The sequence below is a fragment of the Seriola dumerili genome, unplaced genomic scaffold, assembly GCF_002260705.1.
Source record: "Seriola dumerili isolate Sdu_G_001 unplaced genomic scaffold, Sdu_1.0 BDQW01000121.1, whole genome shotgun sequence".
Taxonomy (NCBI): domain Eukaryota; kingdom Metazoa; phylum Chordata; class Actinopteri; order Carangiformes; family Carangidae; genus Seriola; species Seriola dumerili.
In genome coordinates, this window is record NW_019174376.1 from 366,968 (window position 1) to 394,746 (window position 27,779).

At 37.6% G+C, this 27,779-nt stretch overlaps 2 protein-coding genes and 1 long non-coding RNA gene across 5 annotated transcripts; 2 read left to right on the forward strand and 1 right to left on the reverse strand.

Annotated features, from left to right (window-relative positions):
- On the forward strand, window positions 1–11,901 carry mmel1 (membrane metalloendopeptidase like 1). Of its 3 annotated transcripts, XM_022748340.1 has the most exons (23): window positions 1–157; window positions 688–732; window positions 1,045–1,104; window positions 1,318–1,479; window positions 1,615–1,695; window positions 2,471–2,566; window positions 3,090–3,208; window positions 3,733–3,798; window positions 4,264–4,398; window positions 4,693–4,782; window positions 6,122–6,258; window positions 6,362–6,455; window positions 6,562–6,690; window positions 7,561–7,659; window positions 7,754–7,837; window positions 7,935–8,038; window positions 8,497–8,555; window positions 8,712–8,831; window positions 8,992–9,125; window positions 9,250–9,315; window positions 9,484–9,579; window positions 10,838–10,914; window positions 11,802–11,901. In XM_022748340.1, the coding sequence occupies exons 1-23, from the start codon at window positions 1–3 to the stop codon at window positions 11,899–11,901; spliced, it is 2,310 nt and encodes a 769-aa protein (XP_022604061.1). The 3 variants fall into 3 exon arrangements, with proteins under 3 accessions (XP_022604061.1, XP_022604060.1, XP_022604062.1); XM_022748339.1 differs by lacking the exon at window positions 688–732 and having other exon boundaries at window positions 1–210; window positions 1,050–1,104; XM_022748341.1 differs by lacking the exon at window positions 688–732.
- A 4,449-nt stretch (window positions 11,902–16,350) lies between these two features.
- Window positions 16,351–21,353, forward strand: LOC111223975. Its single transcript, XR_002665195.1, has 3 exons — window positions 16,351–16,445; window positions 17,443–17,498; window positions 21,262–21,353. It is a non-coding gene; the product is annotated as an uncharacterized LOC111223975 (long non-coding RNA).
- On the reverse strand, window positions 17,545–26,462 carry fam213b (family with sequence similarity 213 member B). Its single transcript, XM_022748305.1, has 7 exons — window positions 26,271–26,462; window positions 25,356–25,560; window positions 24,715–24,766; window positions 24,233–24,296; window positions 24,040–24,115; window positions 22,812–22,930; window positions 17,545–19,185 (listed from the first exon to the last, which is right to left on the reverse strand). Exons 1-7 carry the CDS (start codon window positions 26,331–26,333, stop codon window positions 19,159–19,161), a joined length of 606 nt encoding a protein of 201 aa, XP_022604026.1. The 5' UTR covers window positions 26,334–26,462; the 3' UTR covers window positions 17,545–19,158.
- Window positions 26,463–27,779: the final 1,317 nt, after the last annotated feature.

Here is a 27,779-nt window from a genome sequence, read left to right on the forward strand (position 1 = left end):
ATGGGCAAATCCGAAAGCCAAATGGATATCATGGAGAAATCAAGTAAACCTGGAAAGCGTCGTTGGACTGTTGCAGAAATCGGTCTGTCCGTGCTGCTGCTGTTGGTCAGCTGTGCCTTGGCGGGGCTGGTAGTCCTCTACACAACGGTTGTGAAAGGTAATGACTCACTGTGGAAAGATCCAGATATTACAGATGACAGCAGCAATGAAGTGTCTCCCTACTCTGTGTTGTTTTTAGTGATTGCAACCTGGCCTTGACACAGGAAGTGATCTTGACCCTAGAAAATGTCTTCAGAAATGACCATGATATGTTTTGTGCAACACTGATGCACATATGTCATCGGATAACCTTTCACATAGTTTGAAGGTTAATGTTACTCACCAAAGTTAGCAAATTAGTTTTGCTTTATAATACCAATTGTTTTCTGACTACATATGCACACACACACACACACACACACACACACACTCACACACAGAGGCCTAACCTTTAACTGCATCTATTCCTCCAGGTTCTTTTAAATCTTTTGTGTGCGCTTGCAAACACAATTATAATGCTGCATATAAAACTTAATTGCATTTCCTCCTGCTTTAAAGGTTACCACCTGATGCAACCAATTGTAATTATCGTTATAATTTACAGTAAACTCGTCTTGACTGTGTTTCTGTTTCTTCCATCCAACTCAGAACAATCCAACAGGCCGAGTGTGTCAAGGAGCTCAACAGGAGGAGGTGAGACTTTTTTAATCCTGTAAACTGAACACAGGATAAACTGTGGGACAAGTGGGTTGGGCGTGTGTCATATCCAAGCCTGCACCTCTGATAGTCACTGTAATACTGTAATTCCCTTTACTGCCTGATCAGCAGAGCCACACAAAAGTGAAAGAGTCATTGCTGACATAGACATTGCCTGTCACACACAGACTATAGATGTAGGCTAGAGTAGATTTAGCGCCATACTTTACACAGCAACATCCTCCTTGCGGCAGTTGGGGTGTAGTTTGTCAAAGAGTCTCACATACTGACATATACTGACTTTTCCAGGCCAGCTGTTTCGCTCCAACCCCAACAATGTGTGCACAACTGCGGACTGTGTTACTGCAGGTGAGCGGAGCTGCTTTTTCTTTGCGTCCCTGCTGTTTCATTTGGCAAACAAAGTCAACTCCCATCCTTGCAAAAAACAAAAAAAAAAAAAAAAAAACAAACCCCCACCCTTGAAAAAAAAAAAAAAAAAAAAAAAAAAAAAACACATGGCTCTTCACCATCCCGTCCCTCTGTCTCTCTCTCTCCTCTGTTTTCTCTGTGACACCTTTAAAGCGGCTCGGCTCTTGCAGAACATGGACACATCTGTGAAGCCATGCGATAATTTCTACCAGTACGCCTGCGGGGGCTGGCTGGAGCGCCATGTCATCCCGGAGACCAGCTCCCGCCACAGCGTCTTTGACATTCTGAGGGACAAGCTGGAGATTGTCCTGAAAGGTCAGCTGGCACAGTGGTACAATGCCGGGGTCATGGGTTTAATCTTTGGTGGTGGTCAGTGGGCTGCAGTATTCAGAGCTACGTGCGTGGGTTTTACTCAGCGCGGAAATGTTTGCACATGTTTTGTTGTTGCAGGTGTTCTCGAGATGGAGAACGAACAGGACAGGGATGCCATCAGAAAGGCCAAAGTTCTTTACAGCTCCTGCATGAATGAGAGTAAGGATCTCTTTGCTCAGACTAAAAATTAGTATTTTTCTATAAAGTATGTTGACAAAAACAGTTAGTGTTTCTGATTTTTAAAGACCTTTTTAATACTACATAGAATGCTATTTAATACCTATTATTGATCATGCAAAGTGTGAAAGTATGATGGGAAACCAGTTCAGAGATGGAGTTGCCCAGTTGTCATAGAAATGAGATTTGAGATTAGAAGATGACTATGGTGCGTATAACCAAAGTCCAAAGCGCAAAAGGTTTAACACACCCAAATCAATTAGACATTACCTTCAGTTTAAATTGTCAAGTCTGAGCAAAGGGACAAAATGCACAGGCTTTTTGGCTATGCTCGCTTCAGTGTGCATTGTGCAGTAGTCCTTCAGTATCATGGTTGGATCCAGCTTATTAACCAGCAGGTGTACAGGTGGCTACCTGTTACCAGAGGCATCCTCTGGAGGCGCGTAATAAGATGATTGACATTCATTGTTGGCGAAAAGTAAAAAGGATTCAACCATGAAACTGAAGACTATTGCACACTGAAGAAGGTATAACTGAAATGTCTGTACATTTTTTCCCCTGTGCTCATAATTGACAATTTAAACAAAATAAAAATGTGTCAACCCTTTTCATGCTTTAAAATTTAAGATGGTGAGATTGTTTTCGTGAAAAGCTGATTCAAAGGTTGAGAGTGAACTTTCACTCTCAATAAGGATGAATAGTAGACAGACTGCAGTGTGGCTGTTGTATGTTATAGAACATGATATTTTACCTGCAGGCCTCATAGAGCATCGTGACTCCCAACCCCTCCTGAAGCTCATTGAGAGTATCGGAGACTGGCCTGTGGCGTCAGATGACTGGAACACCACTACAGGTAGAAATGCCTCTATACCACACACTGATTAAAGTCTACAGTCTCTTCTGTGCAAACAGGCAAACGTGCGTATGCAACACATCCACACAAACAAGCACTCGTGTTCACTTCTTACTCAAATACATGTGCTCACACAGGGCCTGTGTTGCTATATTTGCACTCAGTGAATTGCTGAGTATGAGCTTTGTTGGTGGGATCAAGAGGCCGACCGATGCTCTTCAGCTGAGCAGTCAGGTGTGGAGCTTGGGAGCGTGATGAGTGGGTAGAGGAGCAGGTCCTCAATCAGGACTGTGAAGGATGCTTTAAATAGTCTACGCTGCTCTTCCCCAAGCTCCAGCCTCTTGCCACTTTAAGTAAATGTAATCATGGATGGTGGCTCAAACTGAATTATCCACGCATATCTGTACAGAGTACACAGTTAAATGAGCAGCAGAGAGGTGCAACCTGCTACATTTACTAGTTCTTTACAGTGTTTAGACAAATGCATTTAAATAGAAGTACTCATTTTCTTCTAATGTTGCAGAGGAAGCATGGAGCCTTGAGGACACACTGGCCACACTTACTGCTCGTTTCCACAAGAAGGTTCTGCTGGACATGTACGTGTGGACAGATGACCGGGACTCCAGGCGTCATATCATTTATGTAAGATCACTGTTTATCATAGCAAAAATAACAGGTAACAACCGTCATGCAGTTATTATAGCCTAGATAAGGTTGGCATTATTTTATATTTTTGTGGTGGTGTATCTCTCATTACTTTCTAACCCTAACCCTCCCTGACTGTGGCACTCAGCTCGAAGCACCTTAGTTTCTACTGAAGACGTCACAATTTATATTTATGGCAGCAGGACAGTGTGCGTGGGATACATGCAAAATAACCTACAATGCCCAAGTTCATCAGAATGAAGAAACATTTGTTTCAATAATGTGTTTTTAATAGTGTTTGGAGAACAATGGAAATAAATGGCACAGAGGAATGAGCCATATCAGGCTTTGGAATTCAGTTGATTTTGGTGTTTTCATGAGATTTTGACCATATAATAAAAGTATAGAGCATTGCCTGCCTTATCTTTTAATGATACTGTTAAAATACACAAAACTTAAATATTATGAAAAGATTATAAATGTATAAAAATGCATAATTGCTATTCTTGTGTATTGATTAGATTGACCAGCCAGGACTTGGGATGCCATCAAGAGACTATTACTTCAATGATGGAAACTACAAAAAGGTGATGCCTAATGATCTAATCATACAAATAGCTTTGGTTTTATTTGTTGAGATTTCGAGATATCCTTCTACAAGATTTCTGTTTTCATCTCAGTACAATGGAGGTGAATGGACTTTTGTTACTGGAATTTAGCAACGATTTTTCTTTTCAAACCCGCTGTCCTTGGTACAGTTTCATTGGATCTTCCCACCGGATCAATAGTTTTGATGTTACATAGTGAGGACTATGTAAAGAAGTACTGCTGTTGAGTTTTTAAGCATAACCATAATTCCATTCACCTTGGGTTGGCAGCAACAAAACTACAACAACAATCAAACTCATATCTAACTGGCACTGCCTGCATGGCTAGATATGAATAGCTATAACTGAAAAACATGATCTGGCTGAATTGGCAGTTAAAAATGTATTTCCTGACACAACCTTGATTTTGCACTGGAAACAAAATTTATGTTTATTGTACCATAGGTTCGAGAGGCCTACCTACATTTCATGGTTTCCATTGCAAAGATAACCCGAGAGGACAGGAACTTGACTCAGGATGACGACCGTGTGTGGGAGGAAATGATGCAAGTGCTGGAGCTGGAGACAGACATTGCCAATGTGAGTGCCAGCCACAACAGGAAATGGAATTGTGGGACAAGGGTTAAGGAAAATGAATAATGACAAGATGAAAAATGAGCACCTCCTCTCTGCTCCGAGTGAATGAAAGAACCAGGCTACATTAAGTGTAGACCTAGGAGATCAGCCAAGCCTTCACCTGTTTTTTTGTTGTTTTTTGGGGGCCTGTCAACAGCATGACAAATTAGACTCTGCTGATGAAAGAAGAACAAAATGTGAATATATAATAAAGCATCAGTTTATATAGGGTTTTTTTTCCTTCCTGTTGCTGGATAGGCCACATCACCAGCAGAGGAGCGCCAAGATGTCACTGTTCTCTACAACAAGATGACACTTGGTGAACTACAGAGCACATTCAGCTTTAATGTAAGTGTGATTTACTTCTTCACTTCTTGTGCATTTCATATTCAGAGTGCAGACAGTTCACTGGTTCAAATCACATAACTACTGTATCTTTGACAGTTTTGGTGTAAAAACTGAATGAGTGAATGAGGATGTTTCCACTTACAAAACAAGTAGGCCTACTGTTGAGGTGCCTTTCAGCAAGGCCACATAGTGGGGAACTACAGAGGGCAATTAAGTAAGTCAGGCACACTGTCAGGGATATTTTGTTTGGATTGTTACATTTTTAAAAGGGGGCTGCAGGGTAAAGAAAAAAATCTTATGTTGATATTAATGTCATACGATATATCAATTAAAACAATCCGCACCTCTAGGCTACTAAATAAAGTGAATTAAAATATCAATGTAGGCCTGTATTCTATAGTGAAACATGATCAGACTGTTCCCATTGCTTCTTTACCAGAGCTTTGGAGGTGCTGGTAGATTTTACCTTTGACAGAGCCAGGCTAGATGTGTCCCTCCGTTTACAGTCTTTATGCTAAGCTAAGCTAAACTGCTGCTGATTCTAGTTTCATATTTAGCACCAATCTTCTCACATAGCTCTTGGCAAGAAAGCAAATGAAGTGTATTTCCCCAAAATGTTGGACGAGTCCTTTAAAGCTGTACAAGAGGAACCTAAAACACACTGTAGTTTCAGGTAGCAATAATCAAGATACAGTATATTAGACTCCTCGTAACCATAGCAACAGTAGCTCTGCTGGGTGCAACACTCTTGTTAACTCTCACAGGTGAAACTAACTGAGTTAAAGTGACTGAAAACCAAATTTAACAGTGGATGAAGGTGTGACTGTGTTTCTTACTGCCTGTGGCCGTATGTGTGTGATAATACACTCCAAAGCGTCCTGGTGTAGAAAATAAAGGACTCTGCAGAGGAAATGTCACAGTGTGAGGTGATGTACTTTGTGCCTTGGTCATGTCCATTTTTTTGTACATAATGACACCTTGTATGTTAATGTTTACTCACTACATGATTGCTTGTACATGGTAATTGAAGGCGTCACTTAGAAGACTTGCTGTACCTGGAAGCTTAATGTGTGGCTGTGTACAGCATAAGTGTTTGTTTTGGTTTACTGACAAATTTCTAAAATGTATGACATACAGAGATATTAGATTTTTGTCAGGGACAGAGCAGGTAAGTACTTTGTTTATTTTCATTGTTGTTGCTGGTCTTTTCATAGTCCACATGGTATTCGATATATGAATCATATAGGCAAACAATCGGCATTTTTCAGGGAGTAGACATGGTATGTATCTAGTAAAGCTACACATGTTAAAAAACAATGTCTTGCCTTTTGTTTGCCAGGGTTTCAACTGGACACGATTTATTCAAGGAGTTCTGTCGAGCGTGTCCATTGAGGTCCAGCTAGAGGAAGAGGTGGTGGTGTACAGCTCTCCCTACCTTGAAAAGATGAATGACGTTCTCTCCAGACACAGTGTCAGGTCAGCCCAAGAGCGATATGCAAACACGAGTCCATGATGATTAAGTTACTACAGAACCGCTTCAATCTAGCACGAGAAAAACAAAAACAATCTATGTTTGCAGAACTATGCAGAACTACCTCACCTGGCAGCTCATCATTGACAGAGTTAATAGCTTGAGCCGTCGCTTCAAAGATGCCAGAGCCCGTTACAGGAAGGTGCGATGTGCATGGCATAACAGAGCAACACAGATTAGCCTAACAAGGTAAAAACAAACAAACAAAAAAAAACAATATTACAGTGTGTGTCTGTGTGTATGGACAGACTCTCTATGGGACCACTGTGGAGGATGCTTGGTGGCGGGAATGTGTCCGTTACGTCCAGAGCAGCATGGAGAACGCAGTTGGAGCTCTTTATGTGCGTGAGACCTTTGCTGGAGAAAGTAAGCGAATGGTGAGTCTTTTTGTTCTATGAACAAATCAGAAACAAATCTTCCTTAGAGCATAGAAATCAATGACTACCACGGCAGAAGTTTACGTCAAACTCTGGTGTGCAAGCTATTATACAAAGAAATTCATGGTATGACATACATTATGTGCGACAAATTGATTTTGAGGGGCCAAGTGTCACTTTTCAAGCTTCACATTACATTATGTGCCACTGAATCAAGAACATAAATTTTGAGTCATTAGCTCCTCTATTTCCTCTAAATTTCAACACTTTTTTGACACCACTTTTGTAAGACAAAATATCTTTTCTGTTTTATAACACAAACCTATCTAGTCCTAAATGCATTTCATGGCACATCGAAATGTTACACATATAGTGGTAATAACGCTGCAATTATAACTATTCCAGATTCATTATAAATACATTAGCAGCACTTTACATTAAATCCCCCTATTTGGCAGTCACAAGCAGTATACAGACATTCAAAATATGGTTTATAATGCAAGATCATGTAGTTGTAAGCATATATAAGTGTTTATTAATATATCTGTCAAGAACTGTAACTCCACCTGTGGGTAGCCATAGATGGAAGCTGCTGGATAAGCAGATAACGAATGATAGTATAGTAAAACACAGTTGTGATAATATAAAATATGTCTTCATAGAAGAAGGTATAATTGTTGACAAATATTATGCTTTAATAAAATTTAGAGTATGTGGCTGGTACATTCAGAGTGCATTTCTTAAAATAAATCACATTATTTTTTACACACAAAATGCAGCTTTGGTTACCTGGGGGCTTCTAATTATGAAAATGCATCTCTGTATTGGAATTATGGTTACAGTCTTTGTATTTGTATCATATGTTCACAGGTCAGTGACCTTATCAGTAAGATCCAGAAAGCCTATGTGGAAACACTGGAGGAGTTAAGCTGGATGGATGCTCCCTCGAAAGAGAAAGCGAGAGAGAAGGTACAGTACAGTTTGTAGTCAAGCTGAGAAAATAAGGGTGTATCTTGTCTAGATGTTAGGTATGGTAATACAGATTGTTGTGCATCTCTTGTAGGCCATGGCAATCAAGGAGCATATTGGTTATCCAGATCATATTCTACAGGAAAGCAACCAGAAACTTGACCAGGAATATGCTCACGTAAGTAAAAAATGAGACTATTTCTACAGGCCACACTGTGAATAACTTAAAGATGCACTTAGCACTGATGTCTGATTTATCCTGTTTCTCTTTCCAGCTAAACTTTAGTGAAGAACACTACTTTGAGAACATTCTGGAGAACCTCAAGTCTGAAGCGCACAAGAGTCTGAAGAAGCTCAGAGAACCAGTTGACCCAGACTTGTAAGCTGCTGATACATCTGACAGTACAAACCGTCCAGGCAGTCACCATGTTGTCTTAGTGCTCTGAGTTAAAGTGCGAGGCAGAAAAATGACATCTGTAGTTACTAAGTCCCTCTTTAAATGAGGTTGATTAGACAAAAATGGTTTGAAAAACAATCCTACATATTTGCACTTTCTTTTTCCAGGAAAAGAAACAAGGTTGAGCTTAGCCAAAATGTAACTGATTTTATAAAATGGACATGATGCATCGAATATCCTGATGTAATTTGCTGCTTTCATAGTTACAAGAAAAAGATGTTCTGTGTCCTCATCAAGTAACTCTCAAAGAAAATTGAAGAGGAGGGTTTGAATATATTGTTTCATGGTACAAAATATGCTCCATGCATGAAGTGAACAGGTGCTTCCTCCAGCTACAAATGCAGTTTTCAGTTTTAATCCATTTCTCAATCACTCCTCAGGTGGATCATTGGTGCTGCTGTGGTGAATGCATTCTACTCACCCAACAGAAACCAGATAGGTAGGAGGTTTACATGAGGCAATGAGGCCACCGGGGGCCTGCGTGTCAAATTAGAGATTGTTTTTACATTGTAACAGTCTCTCTTCATTGTAATCCTGTTTAGTGCCTTTGCCAGTATGTGTTGTGTTTTAACTCCTGTTGTTTATGTCTGTGCAGTGTTTCCTGCAGGAATCCTGCAACCGCCTTTCTTCAGTAAACATCAGCATCAGGCCCTTAACTTTGGAGGAATAGGAATGGTTATTGGCCATGAGATCACACATGGATTTGATGACAATGGTGATTCACTGTGGATATTTTGGGAAACCCAAACAGATAAATACAGCTTATCAGTTGTGGTCACCTTATCATAACAACTGATTTCAAATTTGCCTCTCAAATACACATGTGCCATGTTTGGCAAACAGTTCTTTACTTAATGCATTATGTTTCTTTACAGGTCGTAATTTTGACAAGGATGGTAATATGCTAAACTGGTGGAGTAATTACTCTGCTGAGCATTTTAAAGAGCAGTCACAGTGCATGGTGCAACAATATGGCAACTTCAACTGGAAACTAGCAGGTGGACAAAACGTAAGCACCCAGTGGCATGTATGAAATGAGAGGTTTTGTCTCTGCAGTAATCCCTGACTATGTAAGCCATGTATTTAGTGATCACACAGTGTGAGTGTTTTCATGCTGTTGTGTGCGGTTGCAGGTCAGTGGAATAAGCACTTTGGGGGAGAACATCGCAGACAACGGAGGGGTTCGTCAAGCGTATAAGGTTGGATGTTAGCAGCAAGAGCACAAAACTACATGTTACTATTTAGGCAATAATGACGAACTCTAAAATGCTAATAATAAAGTTTATGCACACCTGAACTCTGTTTTTAAGTGTGTGTGTGTGTGTGTGTGTGTGTGTGTGTGTGTGTGTGTTTGTGTGCATTTACAGGCTTATCTGAAGTGGGTGGAGATGAAGGGTGAAGAGCCGTATCTACCTGGTCTAGACATGGATCACAAGCAACTGTTCTTTCTTAACTTTGCCCAAGTAAATGAGAATACTATGGGAACATGTTGTTTCTGGATGTGTTATTTCAGCAGACAGGGTAGGGCAGATAATATTTTCCCCACCTGGAGTTGAGAGCCAAAGTTCAGGAGAAGCATTTTTCAGTAGATGTTTGGTGCTGAGAATTCAACACTGGGACAAAGGGAGAGGGTCAAGGGGTGGTACACTGGAGCAATCCCAGAATAAATCAGTGTTCAGCTATACACATAGGAGATGAGAAGACCTACCAAAGTAAACAGGCTTGGGGTGCCAGGGAATGTAAAGCATAAGCAGACTAGAATTATGTCCTCATGGTTGTATGACTGCGCCAACTCGCAAAGTTGGAGGAAATATGATCACAGTCTCCCCCTCCTGAGTTACTGCATTGAATAACGGTTATAAGTGTTTTTAGGGAACATTATGATGTCACAGTGAAGTTGACCTTTGACCATTTAGATATAAAATATCAACACTTCAACATTTTATCCCATAAGATATTTGTATTTAATGGTGTCATAATTAGCGTATGAATTTGTTAGTTATGGCCAAAAACGTGTTTGTGAGGTCACAGCTCATCCTTGAGTCCAAGTGAATGATCATGCCAGATGTAATGAAATTCCCTCTTGGCATTCTTGATATATCGCATTCAAGAACATGAGGTCATCATGATGTTGACCTTTCACCTTTTCCCACCAAAATCTAATCAGTTCATCTTTGAGTCCAAGTTTGTGCCAACTCTGAAGAAATGAACTAAAGGTGGTTTTGAGATATACATTCAAGACGTGAGGTCACAGTGACCTTTGACCACAGAAATCTAATCAGTTCATCCTTAAGTCTAAGTGAGTCTTTGTGCCAAATTTGAACGTAGTCCCTCACAGCATTACTGAGATATTGCCTTCACAAGGTTAAAACCATGTTTTGCGAGGTCACAGTGACCTTGACCTTTGACCATCCTCAAGCCCAAGTGAATGTTTGCTGTGAAGGCCTAAAAACTGAACCTGCTCTACACTGAGATGGTCAACGTTACAAGTCAGTACATGAGTAAAACAACTTGGACCAAACTTGCACATAAAAGCTATATAGCTTGTGCTATAATTTATAGTATAAGCAGAAGTTATATTTCAGGTGAAATATTAATTTTGTGATTTATAAATTGTATTTCTAATAATAACAGTCTGCAAAGACACTTTTTAAAACATTTAAAAAATATAAATACTCTCTTCTTCTCTCTGTCCTTTTCTGTAATCTTTTATTTTTCCAGGTGTGGTGTGGTGCTTATCGGCCTGAGTATGCCAGCCAGTCCATCAAGACTGACTCACACAGTCCCTTAGAATACAGGTAAGGAGCTTCAGTATGATCTGTTGCTATCATCAGAGGTGCACCGATAACTTTTCAAAACCAGTGAGAATTTAGTATTCAGACTGATCTAACTGATGAAGTACAACTGCGTTATTTGGAAATAGAAGAATCTATTGTAAAATAACTAGAGCAGGTAGTGCTAAGTGAGACATCACTGTATTATGTCAGTTTCAAAATGGGATCCATATTGTTGATGTATTTTTTGGAGTTCCTGACTGAATATATTTTAGAAAAACTCTAGTCATTGATGGATAAAAAATACAGCATACAAAATACACCTTGTTTTATTAAATTTAACTTACCCTATGTATTAAATAAAACTTTTAAAGTGTATAATTGATATTTTTATATTAATAGTGGATCACTCACTACTCAAATTTGAAAGTGGTCGCTTGTGGTGATGAAACCACATTGAATTACCACCTGACTCTGCAGGTCACCTGAGCTCTACAGGATCTTTTACCATCTTTAGAAGTCATTGTTTTGGTTTATTGGCACACCTTTTCCGTTTCGGTTCATTCTCATCGCTCTCATAGTGTAACTTCCCAGCACAGCAAACAGCCGTGTTCAGTGGAAAAACCCACTGTACACCACCTGAACAGCATGAAACAGCAGACAGGCAGCGGGACCCCTCTGGCTCTTTTCCTCGTAAAATTTAAAGATTCACCACACTGTAAATATAAGCCAATTACTCCTGTATTCTGTTGTGCCAAAGCACAACTCATTATAGCACTGGAATCAATGCAGCTCCGTTTGCTGATTGAAATATGAGGACTGGCTGGGTGCATACTTAACAGTACTCCTAACTTTCATAACATATTTCAGCCTTTATCCCCCTTAATCTTGTGTTTTTCTTTTGTTTTCAGAGTGCTCGGATCTCTCCAAAATTTTGAAGCATTCTCAGAAGCTTTCCAATGCCAAAAAGGCAGTCCAATGAACCCTGAGCTGAAATGTCGTGTCTGGTAGAAAGTTTTACTCATGAGATAATTATTACTTGACATGGGCATCTCAAATCAAAAGAACAAGTTTTACTTTTTGAACTCACAGAGACATTCTGCTTAAGACTTGTTCCGGTTTATTTGGGGAACAGATATTTGGATATACTTTAGATGTTTATAAAATGGATGATGTCCTGGACTACACCCTAGTTTCAAAACGTGAAGTATATTGTATACTGTATAAAAAAAGAAACTTGCTTGAGTATTTTCTCAAGTTTGAAGTGTTGTCTCTGGATGAGTAGGTCACTTGTTCTCATTTTGCTGTGTCCCACAACAGATGATGAGTGGGTACATGAATGAAGAGGCTCTGTAGAAAACATAAGACCTTGTCAAAAGGTTTAATCTTATGGCTGACTTTAAATGCTTTACCAACCTTTCTTGAATTGATCCTAAAAATCCTCTTGTTCAGATCTTTGTGATTTATCCATTACCATTTGACACTGAGTTGCCTTGGTGTCTTTCCTCTGATGTGTTGGTTTCAAGATATTGTGCCACTTAATAGTGAACCAATCTAACTCTGACTGAAGCATGAGTATGAAATAAATGAAAATTGAGGCTTTGCTGAAGTAAAGCTACAACAGAATTAGTCACACTGAGAGTTTGGTTATTCACTGTTATATGAAACAAATTACCTAAAGACTTTAAGACTGTTAAATCTTTGCAGCTTTAACCTTAAATTAATGTTCTGAGAGCATTTTTACACATACACAATGGATAGATATTTAAAATTCACAAAGCTATTTAGTACTTTTTGCAGTTTTATATTTCTTTATCACACCCTACAATTGATTCTTGCTCGATACTACAGAAATGTATATGTAAGTCATGATAGTTTGCTGTAAGAAACCATATTTGATGTTTTCATGAATACTGGTGACCTGCTGCTTTTTAGCTAGTGTGAAAAACTCTTGTTGGAGGTCGAGAAATGTAATATTGATGAAAAGTCCACTGTATTGCATTATTGGTTACAGCCATGTCAGACTTGTGTGTTTGAAGCTCACTCCCCCCTTTTTTCCTGCTTCCACACATTTCACCTCATGATTGTTACAGGCTCTTCACCGTTTGTGTATTCTGGGCTGATCTATCACTATTAAAACTAACATGTGCCATTTGTTAGATGGCCCATACCCACAATTACTCAAAATTATACTATCTACTTGTATGATATGTGTATGTTTACATTTAACCCAAAAAAGGCGGAAGATTTGTCAAAGAATAGTGTTTCCATTCACTTCACAATCTCCCGAGAGGAGACTTGAACACAGTGATTACTAGAGACTAGAAGACTTTTAGCCTCGGGGGCATAGCCAATTACATGCTAAGGGGAAGAGATACACTCACACAGGCAGACAGCAGATGAAGTGGTTTGCCTTCTGATCTCACATTGATCAGTGCTGTCTAAGATGAAAGGATGAAGCGCAGTCTGCTGAGGCATGGTGACCGCTGTAGCCGAACCACGAGCCTGCAGGCAAACACACTGAAGAATGGAGCTTGTCATTAAAGAGATGGCCAGGGCCAGGACTGTTATTTTCTACCTTTATTAACAAGTAATGACAGAAGAATCAAAGCTGAGCAGAACTCATGAGATATGACAGAGGTACTAGCAGCAAGAAGTCACCGTTTTTGTGCTGAATAGAGCTTTCAAACGCAGAAAAAACACAAACAGCACCGCCGTTTTTGAATGTTTGCTTGTCGTTGGTCACATTCAGGATGCCTTGGTAAACTGAACATGACTGTTAGGTCTCAATAGAGGCTGGTGAATTGAATGTGCATGTTGAAGCTTTATATTCTCAGTTTGTCTCTCAAACTTCACATTATTGGCAAATGTTGTGTTTTATAGAGGGAGGGACACAATTAAAGACTGTTTTACTCAGAATGTAAGTGGTGATAGTGCACTGCCACATTAAAGCAAAAGTTCATAATTTTGTGAAATAGGCCCTCTAGCTATCTGATGGAGAGTCAGATGAGAAAATTCATACTACTCCCATAGTTCTCCCTTGAATGTGAAGCTATTGCCAACACGTAGTTATCTTAGACTGAGAAGACAGCTAATCTGGTTCTGTCCAACAGTAACAAAATCTGCTGACAAATACCTGTAAAGCTCATTAATTAAAAGAAATGATCTTGTTTGTTTAGTTTGTACAAAAATCTAAGTGTAAAAATGACAATTCACATGTTGATATGCCAGACTATTTCTTTGTTAAAAAGGTTTTTGTTTTTTTTAAAAATAGTAATTTGCCAATTTTACAATTTATTTGTATTAAACAAACAACAGGTAACATGTTAATCAGTGAGGTTTAGAGTTGCTGGAAGGAGGATTTTTTTTTTTTACCTTCGGAAAGAACCAGGCTAGCTGTTACCCCGTTTTCAGTCTTTTTGTTAAGCCAAGTTAACCAGCTGCTCACCGTAGCCTTAAATTCAAGGGACGAAACATGAGGGTAGTATTAATCTTTCCATCTCACTCTCTGCCTGAGGCATATTTTCCAAAATGTCGAACTATTCCTTTAAACAACAAGGCACATTCATCATGTCTTGCACAAAGAAATGCTGGAGGCGACTTCATAAGCTACAATGCGACATCCAGCTGCCATTTGAAGAGCAACAGCTTAGAGCTTGTATAGTTTGTCTGACTTTCCTCAAAATTAGTAAAACAGCTCAAAACTGTTAATTGAACTGTTAAATGTACAAAAGGTACGTAATATAAAAGGCGTTACTGTAGATGCTTGGTGTTCTATACGGCAGTATTTAGATAGTAAGGATTCAATTCAGGTGAGAAAAAAAGCATACATTTCTTATTTAATTACATGGTGAAATTGTGTCGTTTTAAAATGATAAGCCAAGTACAACTAGATTTTGCTATATATGAAAATGTTTTCATCTACAGTGTATACCCATCAGATGAGTTTATTTATCTACATGAATATTTATGAAATAAGATTGTTGCTTTGCAAGGATTCAGATGTTAAAAGATGTTTTATGATTGTTCCTGCTGCTATGTAATTATCTAGACTAACTGCTATTTTTGTGACTCAGATCTGTAATTATTGCCATTAAAGTGACTGTCTCAACGGTAATGACATCATGTATCTCCTTTAAATGAAATGTGTAATTTTAACTTTATTTACATATAGAAACCTGAAAAAAAAAAAAAACTTGGATTCATTTGCATCCAGTGCAGAGGCAAAACTTTTAACTGGGTTACATTATGTCTCCTTATCTTCCTTTTTTTTTGTTCTTTTTTTCGCTTTTGTGAATACACCATGAAAAAAATGTCAGTTGGCATGACATTATACATTATGATAATTCAAAAAATCTCATCAAAATATGATGTTTAACCATCAGTAATATTATCTCTGCCCATTAAGTACATTTTCAAGTTAAAACCAAATATTGTCAATAACAGTAGGCTGATAGTTAACTTTTGCCACATCAGACCTATATTTTAAAAACCTTTTCAGCAATGTTAGCTGCTAAGTTTGACCATGGCGCATGAATTTCCTAATAAAATGAAACATATTCAGTAACATTAGCTGCTAAGTTTGGCCATTAAACATGAATTTACCAATAAAATGAAACCTATTAGTTGCCAAGTTTGGCCATTAAAAAATAATTTCCTGTTAAATTAAACCTTGTGAAACTATTTCAAAAATATGCCATAAACATTGGCTGCTAAAGTGTAAACTAGGTTATTCAATAATTTTAACTGCTGCATCTTGTGTACACATATCCAATGTTGAGGGAAAAAGCACCAGTAACACTGGCTGTTAACTTTGGCCACGATAACATTCAGATATGGCCATCTTGAAAGAAAATGAAACAATTACTTGAGCAGAATGAAATGAAAAGAAAAATCAAAGTTACATTATCTGCTTGGTTTTACCTTTAAAGATCTAAGACTTTAATAATTTAATAACTGTAGTTTCTAACAAAAGTTAATGTAATGCTAACATCAGCAGCTGCATTAGGCATTAGGCATTACATGACCACCATAGCACTCAAACCTGCACAAACATCCTTCTCCCTTGCCTGAGAAAGAACAACTGCTTATATAGTCCCTGTTTCTGCTAAACAATTAGCCTGGGCAGAACCAAACTTCAGTCAGGGTATCCAAGTCTATCTCATTTAAAAGATTAATTGACAAAAAGTTATTTTTTATCAGCAAACATTAACAGTACAAACAAAAGAAAACTGTTATTTTCTAAGCAAACTGCATAATTCTCCAAATCCGACAAATACTTGTTAACACAGTATTATACACTTATGACCACCCCCAAAGTCATGGTATAACCCGTGACATCACTGATGACATCAGGAAGAGCACAAAAATAAGGAAGTGTTCCTTCTCCCTTTAGAACTGTTTGAGCCTGTGGTGAGTGTGTAGGATCAAGATGCTCAGATTAAAGCAAAAATAGTATTGTATCTGTATGAATTTAACCAGTGATGTTAACTGTAACAAAACACAATGCTAACCACAAACAAACCTGTGATACTAAGTGTTTCCAGTGATTAACAGTAAGTGCTAAGCTAAAGCATAAGTTTTGTGTTCTCAGTTGCTGTATACACACTCACAGACACATGTAAGTCCAAGTGACATCAGCTGCTAAATTTTGGGCCTTACAATTACAAAGATGGCTTTAGCTCCTATAGCCTCTGAATATTACAAGGCTAGCTTTAGCTACTAACTTGGACAAAAAGTAGCATTAAGCTGCTTTACCAGTGCCAGTAATAGTGGCTATTAATTTACGGCCTACAAGGCTAGCATGTAGCTAAGTAATGCAGAGCCACTGACATTAATCAGACATTATCAGGCTAGATGTAGTTGCTAAAGATCTCAAGTTTGGACATTATAAAGATAGCATTAGCTGCTAAAGTTCTAAGGTTTAGGCATTACAAGGCCAGCATTAGCTGCTACTTTTGGGAATTTCAAGGGTAGCATTAGCTAGCATTTGGACATTAGGTTAACATGAGCTGGTAACTTTTGGACCTTACAATTAAATTAAAATTAAAATCATCAAAGATAGCTTTAGCTCATGTAACTTCTCAACATTACAAGGCTCGGTTTAGCCACTAACTCTTGGACAAAGAGTAGCATTAAGCTACATTACACAGTGCCAGTAACATTAGCTGCTAACTCAGTGTTTCTTAATGTGATTGTATGATAAAATGAAAACGTGAGTAATGTTGGCTACAAATTTATGGGATTAGTAATAAGTAATGCAGTGCCACTGGCATTAATCAGATATTATAAGGCTAGCATTAGCTGCTATCTGAGAAAGGGTTTTTTTTTTATTCTCATCATAATATTTTCTTTTCAAGTGATTTTGCTGGCAAGTAAAGTAACACAAACCTATGAACTGGCCGCACGCCACAGCTGTAAGAATTACAACACCCAGCAGCTTTGCAGTCTCAGTGTTAAAATGAAGGTAGCGTGTGTCAGAATGCATCTGTCTGCGTTGGCGTATCGATGATTTTACTGCAAATTTTCTCTCTTGTATCGTCTCTTTATCAGAGACACAGAGTGGAAACGTTTCAGAAAGGAAATCCCAGACGAGACGGTGCTTATCGGTGAGTTTATAATACACAACATATTAAAGTTAGTAGTGAAGTAATAGTTTACCGTGTAAGTGTTGCAGATCACATTAGAGGGTTTTCTGTTATTTCTGAAAGTCAGTGGATCAAGTATCACATATAATGACTGGCGTAACATCATAGTGAACATGCTGACAAATTAGATGCTGTTTTGGACTGAGAAAGCTGTCGTTGAAACAGTCAAACAATAAACTTGATTCTATACTTTTAAACAGTCATTTCATTTTTAATGCCTTATTATTCTCTTAAGTATTGTACATACCCTGTCTGCAAATATGAACAAAATACAGTGGCCATGCCATTAAAGTAGACTCTTAGCTGGGGGCTGGAGAAGTTTGTTTCATGATGTTTTACATCAATTACATCAAGCTCCCTGGAGTTTCTCTAATATTCAGTGTATTGTATCTTATGGCCTCTCAGTGGTTTTGGCACACTAAAGTTCTTTCATACTTAGCAATCAGTATCGTAAAATATCATCACTGGACTAACTTTCAGTTGTGATTCGTTACATTTATGCACCAGTTTTGGACGACACCTAAATGTATGGAGGTTTAATAGTCGTCTAAAGAGCCAGAGCCAAGTATCATTGATCTACTCCTCCTGCATCTAATACCAGAAGCAGTTGCTTTACTGCACGTGACTATCATTCACCAGTGTATGATGATCAAATTGTTCATACACTTTTGCTACTTCAGCATTTGCAGCCTCCAAAGTTTCTTCATCACCCGTCAGAGTGGGTGACAAGGAAGAGGAGTATTGATTGTATTGATTAAATCCAAACAGCCACTGAGCTCCAATGTCAACAGATCATGATAAATGAGTAAACTCCATCCATTTGATATGGTTGAAAGCAGCAGGAAAAGCTGGGAAGTAGACATTCAGTTTGGACTATTTTGTCAAAAAAACAATTTTTAAAAGGTCAAGAGTAAATTTTCATGCTCGAACGATTTTCAGTTTTAACCCTCAGGTAAAGAAATAGGAGAGATGACAGTGGGAGATGAGCTGTTGGAAGAATTAATTTTGCATATAGGCAGGATAATCATTTGTCATATCAAAAAGTTAGATCCCTCCTTACATTTATTTAAACTCTCATGTCACATATGGAAACAATTACACATAAGAGCTTAGATTTATTTGCATAAGGGCATGAAATTGCAAAATGATATTAACTCAACCTGCAATGATGAACTAGTAGAACTAAGCTTGCTTTATTTATTTTAAGTTAACTAATAATTCATATTTAAAGCAAACATCACATCAGTTTTACACTTATTACAATTAGATACATAAAGAAATCATTTTATTCTGTAAACTAAGTGTAATAAATGCAACTTCATAAATTTCCAGTATATAAAAACAATTAATAATAATCAGTGATCAGTATGTTAGTGTGAGGTAAGTTAAGTTTAAAATTAATGAAATTCATTACAATTAAAAAGGTTACAATCATAGTGGAATGTCACCGCAACTTTCACTTTAGATAATATAATATATGACTGTCACAAAGAAATTACAAGCAATTAGGAATATTGGCAATAGTTTTATGTTCACTTCAACAATTTAATGACGTTCCCCTCGTTAAATCTCCATTTCAGTCTCCCAAAGTGTTGTTGTGTTGTTCAGGTATGAGGTGTGGTCATCGTGTACAAACATCGTCATTGCACTGCAGGAGAAGGTACAGAGGGTTATTCAAACTTTACGTGTAAGTCCAATTACTGGCAGTCAAGCTAATCTCCCAATTCTAGTTTGCTGGAATTGATTTAAAAAAAAAAAAGAAGTGATATAACGTTGATGCCAACACCTTAATTATAGATTAGCTTCTATTGATAGCTAAATTAGACACATTCCCAATTACTACTACCCAGAAGCACAAAATGGTCATAATGTATCTGCAGTGGGCTGATAAAGGCCGATATATTTCTTTTAACTGCTTAGTGATGACACTACAAAAGAAGCGCTGGAGAATATTATTTCATTTTATAGCTTGATATTTTTCTTTCTTGCAAGACATTTCCATTTCACATTTGCTCAAATAACTACTAATAGTTAAAGCAGTCTGATTTTCTGTTCTTTTTTACTTTAACTTAAAAATGTATTTTGTGAGTTGGAGGTGTGTCATGGGTTGCCATTCCCCCCCATTGGGGTCCCCTGTGAAATATTGTCTCATATTAGTGCATTTCTAATTATGTTATTTGAATTTTATCATTTTATTTGTTCATAAGGGTATAACAGGGAGGAAATGAGCACATATTTGGTCATGCATTGCCAATATATCATATTTTATTATTTGGTGTCATAATGCTCTGTAGTCATTTCTGTACTTTGTCACTTTCAAATATTTAAGTTCATACTTTTCTGCATGTTAGATTTGGCTAAGGTCAGGAGAAAAAGAAAAAAGAAAGAAAAGGTTGATTTTGCAATTATTTTTTTTTACATTTACTTTTACACACAAACTCCAGTTGTCTCTGTGCAACCCCAGACCACGAGGAAGTAAAGCCAGTGTCAACAACAAGTGAGCGTTAAAGCCAAGTGAGCCTCTGAACAGTGTCAGTCTTTGATTTAAAGACAACATTTCCACTTCCCAGTCTTCCTGTCTTTGTATACTTATTCAGCCTCTGATAAAAAGGCCAAAGGTAAACCAGTCTTCAGCTTCTGCTGCCAAAATCCATTTTGGATTACAGCCAGTGGCCTATTAATGACCATGAGTGATTTTTTTTTTTTTGTGCTGGGACCTGCTGGAACATAACCATGAAAATATTTAAAGCTGAACAGCTAAGCACCGACTTACATGCTTCTATTCTAATTCAACAAATCCTGCAGCTACACAACTGGAGCTTTCAAAAAGAGGTCAAATAGCTTTTAAACAAAATTCACCGTTACATGTCAACACATTATTTAGACAGACGTAAAGGGCTATTTCACTTTATGTTAACATATATCTGAACAGATATAGCAATAATGTTCATTCACACAGTTGCAGTAAATAATCACGTGTGTATCCATATAGTGTTTAAATCAAATAAGATCACAGCTCCGGCACACTGGCTGATCATCTGTTAACCTGATAGTTACTGTAAAGATGAAATTAATAGTTGATAAAGCACAAAAAAAAAGTTAACTATTTTGTGAATTGTTCAGACAAAACAATCAATTTGATGACATCCCTTTGGGCTCTGGGAAATTGTGACAGTTCTCACCATTTTCTTACATTTAAACCAAACTAGTAATCAGGAAAATAATTATTACCACAAAGCCCAATTTTTTGAAACCACTTGTCTTACTTACAGATAAGGTGTTAGGTAAGCCTTTCAATTTATATGATAAAAGTCCATCTGTATAGAGTTTAGTCTGTCCAAACAGGACCTTTTTAAAAAAAAAAAAAAAAAAAAAAAAAAAAAAAACAGAAAAAAAAAACAAAAAAAAGCACTGGAAATGGAGACCCAGGTTATTCCTCAGTTAAATAATATCAATTTGAGGGTTTTGACCTCCAAACACAGGAGACAGTTTCTGAGGAAGTAAATACTGTCTCATGTTTAAACAAGAGGACACCTTTACTTCTGAATGCAAAACTGGTAATCACTCAAACATCATGATTTTACCCAGATCTTGCTCTGTATAAAGCTTTAACTTTTTCAGAGCCTTTTCCACACTGTTGTCAGCTAGCTTGTGACTTGCACTCGTTTCTGCTATGTTTTGATACTCGGTAAAAACAAGGTTGATTCTGTTTGTGGTTCTGCAGTGATGACATCCGTTGATCTACAGACAGGTTATGGGGAAATCTACTGTACATGTTGCAAAAGCTCTGATATAGCGGGTGTTACAGGAAATGAGCTACAGAGCCAGGAGGCAAGGGTGTTGAAGACCACGTGCTATATGTCACAGGCATGCCGAAAGCCCTGATGATCACAGGACAAACCGCCCAGCTTTCTGGACCTGAGATAAGGTTCATGACGTCTGAGCAGTTTGGTTCTAAATGTGCCATTTATGTATCATGTATAGATGAGGGGCTATATTTTAAACTGTAGTTTCTATTTTATAATCTATTATATATTGACACCAAAGACCAAGAATCACTTATGTAGCTCAATCTCTCTTCTGAAAAGATGAAAACGAGAGTATTTTTATGTTGTAGTCATAAATAGTACACTACAAATACAGAGCCATGTAAATGTCTGCAACCCCCTGAATCTTAGCACCCACTTTGTTTTTCATTGGAGTTTTAATTTATATTCCAAAATTGTTGTAATGTAAAATAATTAGGGCTACATCTTTTTACTCACTCAGTCTATACAATGTCTCCTATTATACACCAAAGTAATAATAAAAAGAAATAAAAACATTTCTCCCTGAATAAATTAAGACCTTTTCTTCAGTTTTCTAAAAAAAAAAAAAAAAAAAAAAATTCTTTATTCATTTGAGTTGTTGACTCAAAAAATAAAACTGTTGTATGTGTTGCTTTACATCTACGACTTCTGTAAATGTTTGTGTCTCGTGTCTTTCTTTGCCCTTTTTTCTTGCGTGATATATTCGATAATGAGGATATTAGAGGCTGTTTATTACTTTGTTTCTGAGTGATAATCAATTTTGAACAACATTAACTCATCTTTCTTTTATAAATCAGGCTGTGCACATTAAGATGCAGAGTTCAGCATAGCTTCTGCCGTAATGATGAAAACATGGTAAAAAGGCACAAAGCTCATGCTTATAATCTGTGGCAAGCACCTTCTATCTCAGAAAGTTAAGTCATGATTTAAATGTCTGGCTCTTCTGTGCTATGTGTTAAAACTTTCCATTGTTAATATAATAACAGTAATCACTACTATGTTAAACCTACATTTAATTCTGTAGAGCACTGCAGTTGATTTGTGATGGTACTTGTGAGTAGAATAAATACCTCATAAATCTTGGGTAAGGCTGCCAGCACTGGTTTTCCATGCTATACCACTTATATGGAAGTTGTATAACTTCTGTTTGTGCTTGAATAGCATTTTAAGTGCAATTAGGCACAGACTGAGATCATCACTGACAGACCATGAAGATGGAGTAATAAGTGTGAAATTGTCTGTGAAGAGGCTCCTCTGATGCATGTGTCCCTTCTGACGTAAAACAGAGTCTGCTGAAAAAACCTGACCAATGGATCAGTCCAGTGTTCTTCAGTAAACATAATAATACCATTTGCTTCTATTCCATTTAACCCTGCACTGTACTGCTTAGGTTGAAGAGGGGAATATGAAGTGGAACATGGGAATAATGTGCATCATCATAAGACATTATCATGGGATGTCTTACCACTGGCCTCTGTCCTGACGTTACTTTGGCTGCGATACCCAAAGACTTGGAAATATCCTCCAGAGGAACGTTGTCTCCAGGTGAGTCCTGGATGAAGTGCAGTAAAACCTTTTCTCCACCTTTGCAGAGTAAAGCATATTAAGAAAGTATCAACAAGTAAGCAGCATGTCGACTCATGACTTGGTCTGACACAACAGTTGTAATAATATACAGCACAAAGTTAATTCAATACTGGTGATAAAAAATAAATAATAAAATAATAATAATAATAATAATAATAATAATAATAATAATAATAATAATAATAATAATAATAATAATATATATATATATATTTCCAATGCAGTTTGTTTTTACGTCAAAGCTTATATTTAATGACTGACCATTAAGGAACTAAATTGCTTCCTAAACCATTTAAATTCAAGCCTAAATCTCCTTCAGTTGGGTGGTGCTCTGTAAGGAATAATGTTGGGTGAGAACTCCCCCAGTAAGGACTTTTACTGGAACCAAGATTTTTAAAAATTGAGCACTCAGACAGGATGACTTGTAATCTACTTCCTCCCACTGATTCCTTTCCAGTAGGTCATGCTGCCATACCACACCATAAAAGTGAGTACCAGCACACACAGATTTAGCAGACTTTTGGTGATTGCCCTGTACAACTGGACTGTGGCTTTTTCTCTCGTGCTGTATTCAAACAATGTATGTAATTTGCTACCACACTTGGAAAGAAACACCATCATCTGTTTAACTCCTTCAACATCATTTTATTGTTGTGGTTATGTTTATCACCCTCTGCCTAAAATCCTTGATGTCTCTTTATACATTTTTTTTTTTTAACATTACATCCAGTAGTGTCATTTGCAAATTTTAATAGTTTAATTGGTTTAAATGATCTTCATTTCTTCTAAAGTAACAATGAGAGGCAGCAGCCCTGTGGAGTATCAACATTAAGGGCAAGTGGTTTGGAGAAGTCTTTCTGAGCCTCCAACCACTCGACACTGATGTGATGCAGCATTGCCCTCTAGAGGGGAGACTGGAAAAATAGCCATGTTGAATTGCAGTTTAATTCTTTTCCTTCATTCAAATGACTGGGCGAACTTCACACTTAAAAATGCCATGCTACAAAGTTATTTACAAGTTGAAACCGAGTTCACAAGTCTTTTGAACCATCCTTGCTTTTGACAGACCCTTATTAATATCCCCCTCTGGTGTGTATTAAATGTACCTCTTGCTACAATCAGCATGCCTCCGCTCTGCATTAGATCTCCTGAGAAGTTTCCCTGGATTCCTTCAGCACTGGCCTGAAAACAGCATAGAAAACATGTAGTCAAAAACAGCCAGTTCAGCTATCAGTCTGTGGATCAGCAACTTCACCTTTGCTCCTCTGACCACAGGACATGCAGTATGAGGATATCTACCTTTGACGTTATATCTCGTACTTTCTTCCCCAAAGCAGCAGGAACCACACTTAAGGCTGTGTACCTGAGAGGGAGATTGGAGATCAACACAAAGCAGCTAATCAGTGGTCAGACTTAATCAGTCACTTCAGAATTAAATGTATTAGCGCTACAATTGACATTTCATTTTTATCATCAATGAATCTGCCGGTTACTTTCTTGGTCTATAAAATATAAAACCGCCCAAAACCTAAAGATATGAATCTAGACTTTACAAGTTACTCAAATAATCAATTATCAAAATTTTTGCTGATTTATTTTCTGTTGATCAACTGATCGATTAATTGACTAACTGTTGCAGCTCAGAGGAATATAATTAAAGTTAAAGCTAATCATCTTTGACAAATAAAAACAATTCACATCATTGTCAAAGCAACCTGAGATTCATATAGATCAAACAGCTTCTCTATTGCATGTGATGAACATGGATTTACTATACTCACCTTTTGAAGCCCAAATCCTTGTAGCTTTTCTTTTGTTCATCCACATAAATGGCTAAAAGAGAAGATGATCAGTGATTATTTACAATTATGCACAAAGTGATGGGCTCAATAACCATGTCTGAATCCTGTTGGTGCACCCTATCTTACTGTTACTTAAGTTTGGTTGTGCAAATAAGGGTTGTTACAGAGTGAAAGCTATCGAGAAAAAAACAAAGTAAAAAAAAAAAAAAAACATTGTGCCAATTCATTTTTGTTTCACTTCCAGTGTAACACTGATTTGCTTATTTAAAAGTTTCCAGAAAAAAGAAAAAAAAAAACAGATTCTTTTCCTGGATAGAACTACATTCATAAATGGTTCAAACTCTGATGCATACTTAATTCACTGTATTTGTTTTCTTTGGGTGATACTTCAAAAAGGACCCTCTGCTATTTGAGAGATGCCTGTATTTTTTCAAAACCACATGGGATCAATGTAATTTAGTGTTAACAAAACAAACCAACTAGGCCTGTGGTGTGAAAATAGTTTCAGTGGGCCAAATTTTCCAATGAAGCCCTGTGTGTCAGGATGTGTTTGCCATAATTATAAAAGCCACAAGACAAAAATTATTATTTATATAAGATATGTGTACTATACTGCTTACATCCTTTAAAAAACCCTCTTTCCTTGAACTCCTTAAGTCCAACCTCCTCTGGTCCAATGCCCACCAGCGCTACACCACTGGCTGTAAGGTCTGGCTCCAGTTTGCTGATCTCTGATGCCATCCACCTGCACACCTGACAGCCAAACCTGCGCAGGAAGAACAAGACCACAGGCTGGTCCTGCCACAGAGACCTGAGCTCCACACTCTGAAACAAAAAAAAAAAAAAAAAAAAAAAAAAAAAAAAGACACAACTAGTTATCACTTTGATTTTCTTGATTAAATCAATTAATCATTTGGTTAATAAAATGTGAAATGTCATTTCCTATTTTCCAGAGCCCAAGGTGACTTCTTCAAATGCATTGTTTTGCCTGATAAACAGTTCAGAAGCCAAAGATAATGTGTTTACTGTCATAAAAGACTGGAAACCAGAAAATATTCACATTTGAGGAGAGTTTTGATATTTTCTACTCTTATCAAAATAGCTGTCAATAATTTTATCTGTTAACTGATTAATTATTGAAGCTAAAAACAAACCACAAAACAGGTGACACAAAGCAAACACAAGTGAAATGGTGTAGGCAGCATGTACTAATTTTACTTGTTATCAATGAAATCATACATCATAGATTCAAACAGTGATGATGATTCCCAACAGATCAACATTAGGTCACAGTGGAGGCGTCATTTCATGACAATTATAACATTACTGAGAAGCCTAATGGCAGGTAAATAGAGTGGGTCACAGCAGGGAACACGGCACTCTCATGGGAACAAGTCAACCTGCCAGCTCGGCTTTAGACTACATTAAAAACAGAGCACCTTTAAACACAGACCAACAGAACCTGCTAGGAGGAAAGCTTACAGCTGCACATTTTAGCCACATACATTTTCATGTTAAACATCTTCATGGCTTACCTCTCCAGTTTCAGCGCTCTTCACGAAGTTCTTTCCAACCTGAGTGAGGTCGACGTTGGCCATTTTCTGTCTTCGCTTACACCGAGTGGAAACTGGCTCGATAAAGTTAAAAAATCTTGTAACCACAGTTTATAGGCTAGTCGTACAGAAAATATGCTTGAATAACAAGCGCACAACAGTTGCAAAACAAGTGCTTCCTCAAACACCCACTGAACGCTGCCGTCCAATCAGGTCCTGCCTGTGCTGGGAAATCATCCAATTACAGCGCACGGTGTGCAGAACGGAGGCGGGGCTTAGCGAGGGCAACTTAAAACACGTGGATCTCATCAAACCTGTTTCAGTTTAATTTATTCGTCTTTAAAGAGTAGCAATTTCTTTAAGTGGAACGTTTTTAATTGCTGAAACAATTGCTCGCCAGTTTTAACATTAACTCAAGGTGGTGACTTTGAGTGGCGTAGTCCATATTTGAAAATACTCAGGTTTTCGTAATGCAGGTTGCATAAGGTGTGGTACAGTCTATAAGTACAGGTGAGCTCAACGTTAACGGGATTTATGGTATGGCCTTTGTCCTCTTCTGCTGGTGTTTGAAATGTCCCAGCTGTGTGTCTTCTGTTAACCCCTTGAGAGAGCCCTGTGTCTACTAGAATATCACCCTGAGTTTACTCAAGTGTAATTTTAAGCACAATTTATTTTTACTTGAATATTGTCGTTTTCTGCCGCTTTACACTGCTCCACTTCATTATAGTGGGAGTTTGGGTATGTATGTATTACACTATCTGAGAGCTATAGATGGTTACTCTGAAGATCAAGATTGTAGCCTACAAAAACATGTTTCCATATATCCAGGGCTAAATTACCCAAAAATTTCATTAAATAAAAAAAGAAAAACATCATCCTCTTGGTTCAGTGACAATTAATTCATTACATAGTGCTTTAGAGACCTCCACTGTATCCAGCCGGAACAACCCGCAGGACAGATTACCTTACTACAAGTCAATTAGACACGATGAGCCTGCTATCAGAGGTGGCCATTAAAATCACATCAGTTTTTCTATAGGGACCAGTCCATCTTAGTATAGTTTATCAAATAAAATAAGGTATCTATGACTTTTAATGTAATAAGCCTATTGGAAAACTACCGTCAACTTCATATTCATATACAGACATGAAATATGTCCACATCTGCTAAAATCTCTTGATTATGACATACCTGTGTTGAGCTCCTCTATAGATATATCAGTGTATTGTTAAATATATTTTATCACTATCTAGCCATCTTTCTATGATGTCGCTTGGCACTGGAGAACTTAAGGAGATGGTAGCACTGTAGGCATTAGTAAATGTAAAAGTGGTATCTTGGCACAGACCCAGAAATGTCAACAAAAACTAATTAAACTTGAAGCAAAGAGAGTGAAACAGCTCAGACCCACTCCCTGATAGCAATGAAGCACTTACTCTACTGATCATCTCACCTACCATCTGCTCAGGTTACCATCAGGTGGGCCAAAC